Source organism: Cyprinus carpio, chromosome A18, assembly GCF_018340385.1.
Source record: "Cyprinus carpio isolate SPL01 chromosome A18, ASM1834038v1, whole genome shotgun sequence".
In the NCBI taxonomy this organism is placed as follows: domain Eukaryota; kingdom Metazoa; phylum Chordata; class Actinopteri; order Cypriniformes; family Cyprinidae; genus Cyprinus; species Cyprinus carpio.
In genome coordinates this window covers 28233201-28245277 of record NC_056589.1, presented here as the reverse complement: position 1 = coordinate 28245277, position 12077 = coordinate 28233201, and the positions used below count along the sequence as shown (strand labels likewise).

At 37.7% G+C, this 12077-nt stretch overlaps 3 protein-coding genes across 4 annotated transcripts in view; 2 read left to right on the top strand and 1 right to left on the bottom strand.

Annotated features, from left to right (window-relative positions):
• nptnb (neuroplastin b) overlaps positions 1-2771 on the top strand; it is a 40488-nt gene extending 37717 nt beyond the window's left edge. Inside the window, exons 7-9 of one of the 2 annotated variants that reach the window (XM_042775732.1) lie at positions 1423-1444; positions 1539-1630; positions 1700-2771. In XM_042775732.1, coding sequence (XP_042631666.1) covers positions 1423-1444; positions 1539-1599 — 83 coding nt within the window. In that variant the 3' untranslated portion in view covers positions 1600-1630; positions 1700-2771. The remainder of the gene's footprint in view (positions 1-1422; positions 1445-1538; positions 1631-1699) is intronic. The other variant, XM_042775733.1, reaches the window with a different exon arrangement.
• Positions 1463-8972, bottom strand: rec114 (REC114 meiotic recombination protein). The gene is made up of 7 exons (XM_042775842.1): positions 8832-8972; positions 7237-7296; positions 6032-6115; positions 5420-5608; positions 4235-4306; positions 3946-4111; positions 1463-1778 (listed from the first exon to the last, which is right to left on the bottom strand). The coding sequence occupies exons 1-6, from the start codon at positions 8970-8972 to the stop codon at positions 3947-3949; spliced, it is 711 nt and encodes a 236-aa protein (XP_042631776.1). The 3' UTR covers positions 1463-1778; position 3946.
• Positions 8973-8980: 8 nt separating this feature from the next.
• Positions 8981-12077, top strand: part of LOC109110424 (potassium/sodium hyperpolarization-activated cyclic nucleotide-gated channel 3-like) — a 71673-nt gene continuing 68576 nt past the window's right edge. The window contains 1 exon segment of the mRNA XM_042775730.1: positions 8981-10741. Within this exon segment, the coding sequence (XP_042631664.1) occupies positions 10086-10741 (656 nt within the window). The 5' untranslated portion in view covers positions 8981-10085.

The following is a 12077-nucleotide window of genomic DNA, read 5'->3' as shown; positions in this document are numbered from 1 at the left end:
TGAATTCAAAAGGATGAGGTTTTGATCTCAGATGTGTGTCCCGTCATAACCTGCTCTGTGTCCCGATACACATACACTAACCAGAACTAGCCATCTGTCTGTAGTGACCTCTAACTCAAACAACCTTCCTGCATCAGCAATAACCTGCTCCAGATTCACTGCTGGTTTATTCATCTGCAGAGATTTATGCAGGGTCACCACACCAACTGATTTCCATGTCTTTTCTAGTTGTTCAAAACTGATATATATATATTTATATATATAAATTTTCTATATTTTATTTTAATAAATTACTGTTCATAATTGCTATATATATAATATATATATATATATATATATATATATATATATATATAATATATATATATATATATATATATATATATATATATATATATGTGTGTGTTTTATTTTTATTTTATTTTTTTCATTTTATTTTCTATATTTTATTTTAGCATTATTTCAGTTAACAAAATGATTTTCAAGTTTAATAATTTTATTACTGCAATTTAAAAGTATTTTATTTTAGTGAGTTACCGAGGCAGCATTTCTACTTCATTAAAACTCCAAGACAACATCAACCAATTTAAAAATTTTTAATTTTTCAGATTTATTTCAATTAACAAAATTATTTTTAGTAATTTTACTAATTTATTCATTTATTCGCCAAGACAACATTTCCCATTTTAAATATTTTGAGTTTTTCATCTAATGTTTATATTTTATTTTAGCTTTATTTCAATTAATTTTTTTTATTTATTTTTTTTATTTTAGTACTTAAGCTTAATTTATTTCAGTTAGTTGCCAAGGTAACATTCCCTTTTTTTTTTAAATATTATTTTAAGTTTTTCATCTAATATTTATATTTTATTTCAGCTCAAAATTATTATTATTTTTTTTTTTGTATGTTTATTTCTTATCTAATCAAAACCATATCCATATCAATTCACATTACTATTACTACAATAATTATTATTATTATTATTATAACTGAGCATAACCATAACCATATTCATTTCTATGACTTGTCCAAGCCATGCAGAAAATCATAATTTTAAAATTCACTGATATTTGTGATAACCTTGAGAACCCAAATAATGTCCTCAGTGGAAATCCTATTAATATTAATATTAATAGAGAATATAAACATTTACAAACCATTTATGTGTTTATGCACTTCAGTTGACACCATGAGCCCAGACAGAAAATAAAACATAAAAAAAAAAAAAAAAAAACAAACAAAATAACAAAAAATTCACTTCTCTTCCATTTCAACAAACACCACACCAGATAACACACAATTTATCATCTCATTTTGTGTTACTTAAACCTACCACTTCAGAAAAAAGATCCAGTGTAACGTGTGATGAATTAATATGTTTTTCTTGCATGTTCCTCACCTGCGTGTCGTCCCTGATGAAGATGACGAGCCAGTTGCACCAATGTAAGAACACAATTCATGAACACTATAAATGAGTTTATTAACACGTCTTGTTATAATGCTTCAAAGTGTTTAACCGTACACATCGGTCATGCAGAAAAACCAACTCTACAAACAACCACAAAGACAAAAACGTACGACAGCGGAACGCCAACTGAGCCCACGGACCGACGGAGAAGACAGCTGAAGGTTTACTCTTTATTTCTGCACAGCATGCGAACGCTCCCTTCAGTCGACTAATGCTTCCCTTGTTTCCAGATGACCAACTGCATATCCTGACCATACGGACGTATCCGAGGAGAGGAGACGCTCCTGGCGATTTTCAGCGACGCATATCCTGCCTCACGTGGAGAAGAAAACAACAATAACGACAGCGTAACACTGGCAGAAACGAACAATACAGACTGTCTCAAGTTTGCCTTATTCAGGCTCATGATGTGTGTGTGAACGTGGACGCTGCCCGAATCGTTCTGAAGATGATGAAGATGATTTTACTACATGTGCTGTTAACGTTGCATTTCGTTCTTTTATCATGCCCTCCTGCTGCACTAATTCTTTTTCATATCTACATGTTGTCTCGAATGCATGCAATAACATAATCGAATAAGATTCAGATATTGTTTTCTATTGTTACTTTAAGTGGCGTTGCATCCAAATGAATAGCTAGTGTGTGTGTGTGTGTGTGCGTGCGTGTGTTTTTAAAGAAATACAAATGGATAAAAAAAAAAGTAAGGAATCATTGAGATCTTTGTACAGTTTATCATCCAATAAAACGATACTAAAAGGAGGTGTTTTGTCTTAAACTAGAATGCAAGATTATTTGTGATTGGCAGAACAGTATTTAATCTTAAAGCTGATATTGTATTAAATGAAATGGATACATGTGACATTTATTTTCTGGAGTTATTTAGACGTCTTGTACATGTGGTGCTGTAAGTGTTCAAATATTACCATAGCATCTGTAAAAAGGAAAAGAATATATCTTTTTTTTTTTTTTGTAAATGTTGTTTCTTTTTAGAGAAAAGATGATTCTTGTACAGCATGGCTATAATCCTATGCAATATGTATTCATATAGACCTACTGACAATTGTAAGGTTGGGCGGGTTTGTTTAATTTCAGAGAATTAAAAGCTTTAACGGGACAATTCAGAGATAAGGGTGCTTCGCATTTGAAATGCACTGCTGTAGTTGCATGACAACTCCTGATCAATACAGTGTGTGTCACCATGACAACGGACCAACATACAAGGGAGGAAGTGGGTGGAGCTAAAGCCATTACAAACTATGTGAAACCAATTGTTTCCTTTTTCAGAATAAAGGTTCCAAAATACGTGTTTGTGTTATTCTGAATGAATGTGCTGTGAGATTTGTCTGCTTTAAAATGACTCACTTCAGCAATGCAAAATTTCATTTTTTATTTATTTATTAAAATTTGTAAGTTAAAATTTTCCTTATTTATATTTTATTTTAGCTTTATTTAAATTAACAAAATAATTTTTAATAGTTTTAGTTGCATTAACTTATTCTATTTTAGTTAGTTGCCAACGCAACATTTCTATTTTTTTTTTCATCTTATATTTATATTTTATTTCTGGTTTATTTCATTTAATGAAATTATTTCTAATAGTTTTAGTAATTTTAGTGCTTTATTTAAAATTATTAAATTAAAATTATTTTTAATAGTTTTAGCTGCGTAAACTTATTCTATTTTAGTTAGTTGCCAACACAACATTTCTATTTTTTTCATCTTATATTTATATTTTATTTCTGGTTTATTTCATTTAATAAAATTATTTCTAATAGTTTTAGTAATTTTAGTACTTAAACTTATTCTATTTCAGAATTCTATTTTTTACTTTTCTATTTTTTTTACTTTTAAGTTTTCTAATATTTATATTTTATTTCAGCTTTATTTTAATTAAATGTTTTTTAAGAATTTTAGTAGTTCTAAAACCTAATTAAATTTTTTCTGAAATTTTTTACTTTTTAAAATATATATTATAATAGTATTTTTTTTTTTATATTTATTTAATAGCATCTCTTTTTTTATGTCTGAAGGTGAGTATCACTGATATCAATACTACTGATCTCTCTATGAAATAGTTTTTTTCCCACCTTAATATTTAACCATTGACTAGCCATTCAACATTACAGTATAATTGCGAGCTATCAATTTTAACATTTATCAGACTTATTTACTTAACTTCTAATTTAAGTGAACTTTAAACAATCTTCACATAATCCCACTATAATAATAAATGTCATATTTAGCTACATGTGCCCTTCAGCAAGTAGGAAATATACAGAAATTGAACAAAGTTCTGAAACAATTAAATATAGATGCATCCTTAAAGCTACAGAAGTCATTGATTTCCTCTTATTTTCTTTAGTTAACACGTTAAACTGAAAAAAATTAATTGCATGTATTAACAAGCATGTCAACAACATTTCTAATATTTCTCTAATATTTATATGTAAGCTTCATTGCCGTTAATTGGTTCTACCTCATTCTTGCGTCAGCTCCTTCAGCTTCTTCTCGACTTCCTCTACGAAAGCAGGAAATCCAGCATCGAGCAGACAGAGGCGCAGTAGTGCCTCCAGGTCTCCAGAGGGCAGCGTGCACTGATGATACGCCATCGGCAGGGACAGCTCACGCTCGCCCAGGAAGTACTGAGAGGAAGAGATTAGAGCGTGCACTTCACAGATAACATCTCAGAGGTCAAATTAAAACATCAACGACTACAGCATCTAACGCAGTGACTCGACCCCAGATCAATGGAGACCCAGTGGTACCTGAGAAAGGTGTTTGATTGACAGCGGTCCCATGGCAACGGCAGGGGCCACCCGTGGTGCATCTTCAGGGGCCTGAAGAGGAAACAGAAATAGATCTGTTCATTACAGTCTCAGGACTCACACGGAGGGTCTCGCCAGCCAATCAATACCCTGATTACTAATTGAATGTCTTCGTCCCTGCCAATCTTTCTCATCGCTGTCACTAACCATATTTTACACCGAGACTTCCCTTTGTGCTGTGTGTTCACTATATTTATAACCTTACATTTCAGATTCACAAATAAGCAGTTCAGCTGAGGGTGGGATTAATTCCCTCTCAGCGCCCATTTATTATCATTATGTGGCAACCGCACCACCTAGTGACGGAAAAACTAATTAACTGATTATTAGTTATATTAACTGCCCTTAACAAGAAATCAAAACTAAGTTTATTTTTTAATAAATGTTCCTTATTATGCACAATTCATATTTGCATGATAAAACTTTCATCAAAATATAACTGAATGAATTTCAGATGAATAACCAAAGGGAAAAATATTCAATAAATCATAAGCCAGTTCTGTCATCCAATTAAATCTTGTACTGCATTATTTCCTGCTAAATATATTTTTAGCCTATACATAACATTACATGCAATAAACGTGTTGCACAACTCATTTCTGTTTATAGCTTGATATAAATATTATGCACAGTAAGTCCAGAGAGATCTTACATCAAAATATCATAACTTCTCAAATGATTTCTGATGACTAACCAAGTGAAAAATAATATGAATTGATAAAATCACAAGCCAGTTGTGTTGTGACTCAATTAAATCTCGTCCTACATAATTTCCTGCTAGATTTTCTGTTATATGTCACATGCATTAAACGTGTTTCAGAAGCCATTTCAACATTGATATAAATGTTAATTATCTTTCATCGTTTCTCAAATTGTGTCATGACTCGTGATCCAATTTAATGCTTATATTATTTCTGTTACGTGTCACATTACATGCATTAAAAGTGTTAGCTTGTTAATGTTTATGCAGATAGATAGTTGCTTGTTTTCTGCTCAGGCCTCGCTCATTTAGCGGTGTTATCCAGCACTTACCCGGAAGCTCACCAGTGACCTGCTAGGAGCCAAAGAACAAACCCACTGTCACTCACTCTTATCACTGCAACCAGCTTTCTGAGTATTTCCAACCTGCTGCTGCTGCTGCTGTGTAGATGGTCCAGGTTCTGCAGGATCGGCTGGAGCAGCAGATGCAGGTGTGCTCAGATGCTGCTGGACAGGAACATAATCCTGCAGCCTCTCCACAGCTTTACTGCAAAAACCAGCCGCTTCCGCACGACTACTTCCCTCAAACTGCAGTCGGATCAAACGGCTCTCACCCTTACACAAAAAAAGCACAGAAACATCAGATTACACTAAACAAACACTACACACTAAACAGCATTAACGTGTGCAAACACAAAAACACATTTGCAACTATTTATGCATTGCATTTCCACGTACAGGATGCTATATTGTTTGCAACCCTATCACTTTAACTTAACATGGACTGTTGTTTTCGAGAAATGCATCAGTGTTCACTAAACATATAAGTAGCTTAATTAAAAAGCCACAGAGTTTGTCTTTGAGCTGTGAGTTGGAGGTCACTCGGAAGCAGTTTTTTAGTTTTTTTTTTGTGATGCACGCACGCATCACATCCTGTTGAGTGTTTCAGATGGGTGTTAAACCGCAGATCAAGGTACCGGAATATACTTCATTCATCCAAAATATATGAATGTGAAAAATCGCAGTGCTGCTTCTCACCTTGATTGTGATGTTGAACAGCAGACTGTCTGATTTGTGCTGGATTTTCAAGAAGCTCTGTGCGTTGAGCAGAGAAAAGCCCTCCTGAAAACAGCACCACACATCATCGTTATCCAGCAAAGACTCGTTTAGTAGGATTATATCTGGCTGAAAACAGCCGAGCAGCCGTCAGCAACCTCCTCCGGCGTGTTTAATGCAGAATCAGAAACAGAAATTTTGTTCTGGAGAAAATTTGAATGTTTTTTTTTGCTATTACACAATCATGTCAGAAGGGGGCTCCACTCACAACATCAATGCCTGAGTGACTATCACCTTCACCAAGACACAGGCAATGCAAGAAACTACTTAAGTGGGTTTAGTTAAGTTAAGTCTTACAGAGAGAACAAACAGGGAAACTTTCACCTTGTTTCTTGCTAAATCAAAACTGGAATCATCATCTTAGAATTTGGTTTCTATAGAAAGTGCAGTGATTGAAAAAACAACATGCTTCTGCAGAGCTGCACCTCACATTAAGTACATATTTTAACCTAAAAAAAAGAATGCAAAACAGATTATTCCTCTCTGTAGAAATTCTTAAAGCAGATAAGATTAAAATGATGATCTTTGCATGTCAAATATTGCATCTGCATTGCACGGCGTTGTTCTTTGCAACTGTTTTCTTGTGCAAGTAAAGAAAGATTAGACTGCACACGTTCCTGATTTGACAGAAATGGAAATTCAGAGCTTTTTTCTATTTGGTAAATGGAAATGTCTGTAAACTTGTTACGTATAATAAAACATCTGAACACCCTGCTCTCAACATCTCGGCTCTGTTGTTCTGCATAAAAGCTCAAAAAGTGAGTCATTCTCCAAACGCAGCTCCGCAGCTCACCGCGAGGAGCCAGAGACTATTGTGTCCACGAGTCCAAGATTGAGGCTTATTGTTGGGAGATATCCGAAGCACTCAGCCTGCCAATCCCAAAGGGACAGCGACAGGCCCAGCGGGACGGAAAGGGGATTATGCTGTTCTTTCTGCGGGTTAAAAGAAATACGGTCAAGCTCTTATGATGGGCTCAGCGGAACCTGCGCTATCCTGACCTCGCACTTAGAGCCTGATGGGAAGAAGAGCGTCGACGGCTTAGAGAGCAGCGATTCATATCCGGCCAAAAAAAAAACCATTTTTATTGGTCACTGGACAGATCCTGTGTGTTTTCATATAATCTTACCAAGAGTTCCTGGCCTTGAGACACTAGCAGATGACCAGAGCCCAGAATATTCAGCTCCAGCTGGACTCCAAAATCCAAAAGAAACAAAAATCTGAAACTAAACACAAAAACCAGAATATAACAGAAAACACAATATAACAGCAAGCATCCACGAAACACCCAGCTTCCACTCAGCAGTACCCTAGCAACCACACAAAACACCCTGGAACACCCTAGCAACCACCCAAAACATACAGGACCACCCTAGCAACCACCCAAAACACCCAGCATCCACTCGGCAACACCCTAGCAACCACCCAAAACATCCAGCATCCACTCAGCAACACCCTAGCAACCACCCAAAACAACCAGGAACACCCTAGCAACCACCCAAAACATCCAGCATCCATTCAGCAAAACCCTAGCAACCACCCAAAACACCCAGCATGCACTCAGCCACACCCTAGCAACCACCCAATACACCCAGCTTCCACTTAGCAACACACTATCAACCACCCAAAACATGCAGCATCCACTCAACACGCTAGCAACTGCCTAAAACAGCCAGCATACACTCAGCAATGCCCTAGCAACCACCCAAAATACCCAGCATCCACTCAGCAACAACCTAGCAACCACAAAAAAACCCAGCGTCCACTCAGCAAAACCCTAGCAACCACCCAAAACACCCAGCATGCACTCAGCAAACACCCAGCATGCACTCAGCAACACACTATCAATCACCCAAAACATCCAGCGTCCACTCTGCACCCTAACAACCGCCAAAAATAGTCAGCATACACTCAGCAATGCCCTAGCAACCACCCAAAATACCCAGCATCCACTCAGCAACAACCTAGGAACCACAAAAAAACCCAGCGTCCACTCAGCAAAACCCTAGCAACCACCCAAAACACCCAGCATGCACTCAGCCACGCCCTAGCAACCACCCAAAATACCCAGCTTCCACTCAGCAACACACTATCAACCACCCAAAACATCCAGCATCCACTCAGCACCCTAGCAACCGCCCACAACAGTCAGCATACACTCAGCAATGCCCTAGCAACCACCCAATACACCCAGCATCCACTCAGCAACACCCTAGAAACCAGCCAAAACACCCAGAATCTAATAAGCAACACCCTAGGAACCACCCAAAACACCCAGTATCCACTCGGCAACACCCTAGCAACCACCTAAAACACCCAGCATCCATTTACCTACACCCTAACAACCACCCAAAACACCTTAGCAGCCATATAACAATACATCAAACATCAAACACAACAATTCAATGGTAGAGCATACAACACTCACATTGTCTTTAATATATATATATATATATATATATATATATATTTATATATATATATATTATTATTATTATTATTATTATATATTATTATTTTCATTTAGAATTATTGTTTTTATTAGTAGTACTAATGTAATGGAACTTTTTTTTTTTTTTATCTTGCCAACTCCTCACTAAACTCTTTTTTCCGAAACAACATCAACTTGTGGTTAAAACGAATGGTGTTTGTTTTCCCCACACTGAAATGTCTGAATGAATAAGAAATAAATATAGTTCAGTTATAAAACGAAAATGTTCTCACCTTCCACGCGCGGTTACTGGCCGAGGATTTGGATTTTGCTTTGCCTTCAGGGAGAAATCGACCGTAGCGTCGCAGTTTCCAAACACAATTCGAAATCGTCGTGTCTTTCGAATGTTCTTCGGGTGAAGAACCACTTTCCATATTCGCGTTTAACGTTACCTTTTTTTCTTCCAGAAAATGAAGCGAGTGAAACCGATGAAAAGGCGGAGGCGGAGACACAGAACCAACTGACGGTTAATATTTAAATCGCATGACGTTATTACTCTTACAATTGTGCGCATGCGTCAATATATTCAACGTCGAATTTTATGTTAATTAAATAATTAAAATAATATGTTTCAGAGTAAATTAAGGTTAATAGTGTAATTTTATTTAATTAACAAATCAATATTACGTTTTGAAATAAGGCCTATCATTCGTTAAAATCTGAGGAATTACATGAAAGCGTATTAAAACATCACAATGTTGATTTAATTTGTATAAATCTATTTTCCCGGGGTTATTGACACCTGTCAGTGGAAGCCCGTTCCCGCCACTGAATTGAATAAAAATAAAAAAGGTAATCGCGACTTTTCATCGCACAATTCTGATTTTTTTTTTTATACAAACTTGCAATTCTGACATTTTTTTATTATTATTTATTTATTTTTTTTTCAGAATTGACTTTATAAGTCAGTTTATATGTCACAATTCTGTGAAAAAGGTCCGAATTGTGAGATAAAGAGTCGCGATAACCTTTTTTAATGTTTTTTTAACGGGCTTCCATCTCTGTCAGTGATCTCCATCACAAAAAGTCAAAATAAAGCCGAGTTAAATGTTATTTTTGCGCGAGGAGACCCGGGTAAAGGCTCGGGAGGTGTGGGAGGGCTCAGCTGCGCTCTCGCTTCTATGGCAACCCGAGAGATCAGCATCACCGTGAATATTCACGGGATCAGAGCGACTCGGGACGGCGGAAGGCGGTGAAGTCAGCGATGCGCGGTAGATGTGGGCTACTCGATCGTGATTGACAGCCGACAGGGACCCGTGACCCGCGCGCCCTTTATACGTGCTCGCAGAGCAGCACAGTCAGTGCCTTGAAGCTGGAGACCACTGGATTTGGGCAGCCAGGTATCCTAATGCGCCGTGAGCGAAAGACAGGTTGGTTTGACCCTTCAGACTGTTCGGGTTCCGGTGCACAGGGATTTGTGGCGATAATTACACCCGAGCTGAATTCGTTTGTCATTGAGTTGATCGCGCGCCCGTTTCAATGTCATAATGGACAGGTTGCATTCGTCCACGCGTAAAAGGCTCGACAGTTTGCCTCAGCACATCGGGCAGAAAGCGTCCATCATGGGTGATGCAGAAGACACCGACAAGGACACCCGGAGGAAGAGCATCCGGATGAAGCCCCTGCCGGCGCCGACCTCCGCGGGGGAGACCCGAAGCGGAGAGTCCGTGATCATGGAGACGGACATCGGGAGACCCGTGAAGACCAGCTCTAACGGGGACTGCCGGAGGTTCCGAGGGAGCCTGTCGTCCATCACCAGTCGGCACGTCCACGACTCGGATGTAGCGGAGCAGAGGCGTCTGATCACGGAGGGAGAAGTCACCCCGAGCGAGGAGAGCCCTCCTGGAGCCGCGGGGGGCGGCGGCGGGTGTGAGGATGCGGGCGCGAGCCAGCAGCAGCAGATACCGGGCGTCCCGGAGCAGCAGGCTGGCTTTATAAAGCTGGAGGGCATCGAGCAGATCCTGCCGGACGACGAGAGGTTTTATCAAGCGGGCTTCATGCACAGGCAGTTTGGGGCGATGCTGCAGCCCGGGGTCAACAAGTTTTCCCTGAGGATGTTTGGGAGCGAGAAAGCGGTGGAACGGGAGCAAGAACGGGTCAAATCCGCGGGTTTCTGGATCATTCACCCCTACAGCGATTTCAGGTACAGGCTCTGTGTCCCTCCGAAACACTGCTCACTTTACACCCGGATCAATCAGTGTGTGGTGTGACACAGAAAATAGTTGTTCTGACACAAAACAGCAAAACAATGTGGGTTTAAATTCAAATTAGGGACTATCTGCTGTCTTGATAGTCAAACCAGAAGTGTTGAAAAAGAACAAAAGAGAGATGCACTTTTGTCATGATTAGTGCACTCTTAAAAAAATAAATGTTCTTTATAACAACAAAATCCTTAAAATCAACACCCTTCAAAAAATTCCTTTACACAAAAAAAAAAAAAAAAAAAAAAAAAGATTATTTGGATTAAAATGTACACTAAGAAACAAAATGAACGGTTCTATCGGGGAACCTACAAAATGGTCCTTCTTTGGCATTGAGTGTCTAAAAATGTTAAATTTGAAGGTGTATCAATCATATTTACTGCTTTTAAATAATTACAGTTATATTTTATACAATTTAGTTTATATATGAAGAGTTCAGATGCAAAAGCCTCTAATTGCCGTCTGAAATTTTAATCTAAAATGAGCATTTTTATCAAGCTCCTATATGTGTGTGTGTGTGTGTGTGTGTGTGTGTGTTCATTTATTTCACTTTAATGGCACAGAAAAGAACCTATACTAAAATTACTGAACCTAAACATAGGCAACTGATAAAAATGCAAATTTTAGAAGAAAGTTTCAGATGGCACTTTTTGCATCTGAAATCTTCATTATATATATATATATATATATATATATATATATATATATATATATATAATATCAGATTTCATTTCAGATAGTCAGCCAAAAAAGTAAAAAACATTTCAGTTTTGCTTATATTTTTCTTCTTCTTCCAAATGTGATTTTACATTCATTTCGCAGCACACCAAGCCCAAAGCTCTCCCAGCTGTCAGCAGAAGTGCATTTAACATGAAATCCAGACACTCTCTCTCTTTATTAACTAAGGTGTGTCCTTGGGGATGACATTGACTCTATAGATCTGATATGTTCATACACACCGGTTTGTGCACATTTGCCTCAAGCTTCATTTGTGATATGAGTGCATGCATGCTGAGGTCATAAAAGCCTCACACTAGTTATTTTTTAAGTACATGCCATCTGTTTTGCATTCAAAAGCCGACCAACTTGGTAAATGCATATTCACAAATGCTGTGTGTGCCATGGACGTCCGTGATTGGGTTGAATTTACACCGGTTTCATTCATGAATCGTCAGGGTTAACCGCTATAACCCAGCCCTCTCCGGAGACGCGACTGCTGTTTGCCTTGTTTACCTATTGATCCCGAGATGATGCTTTTATTCTGCCGGACATTATGAG

Coding starts and splice junctions, on each gene's coding strand:
- rec114 (XM_042775842.1), bottom strand. CDS start 8,972: ATGGAAAGTGGTTCTTCACCCGAAGAACATTCGAAAGACACGACGATT. Junction 7,297..8,831: donor CCAGTAACCGCGCGTGGAAG/GTGAGAACATTT, acceptor TTTGGAGTCCAG/CTGGAGCTGAATATTCTGGG. Junction 4,307..5,419: donor CACAGCAGCAGCAGCAGCAG/GTTGGAAATACT, acceptor TTTCCTCTTCAG/GCCCCTGAAGATGCACCACG.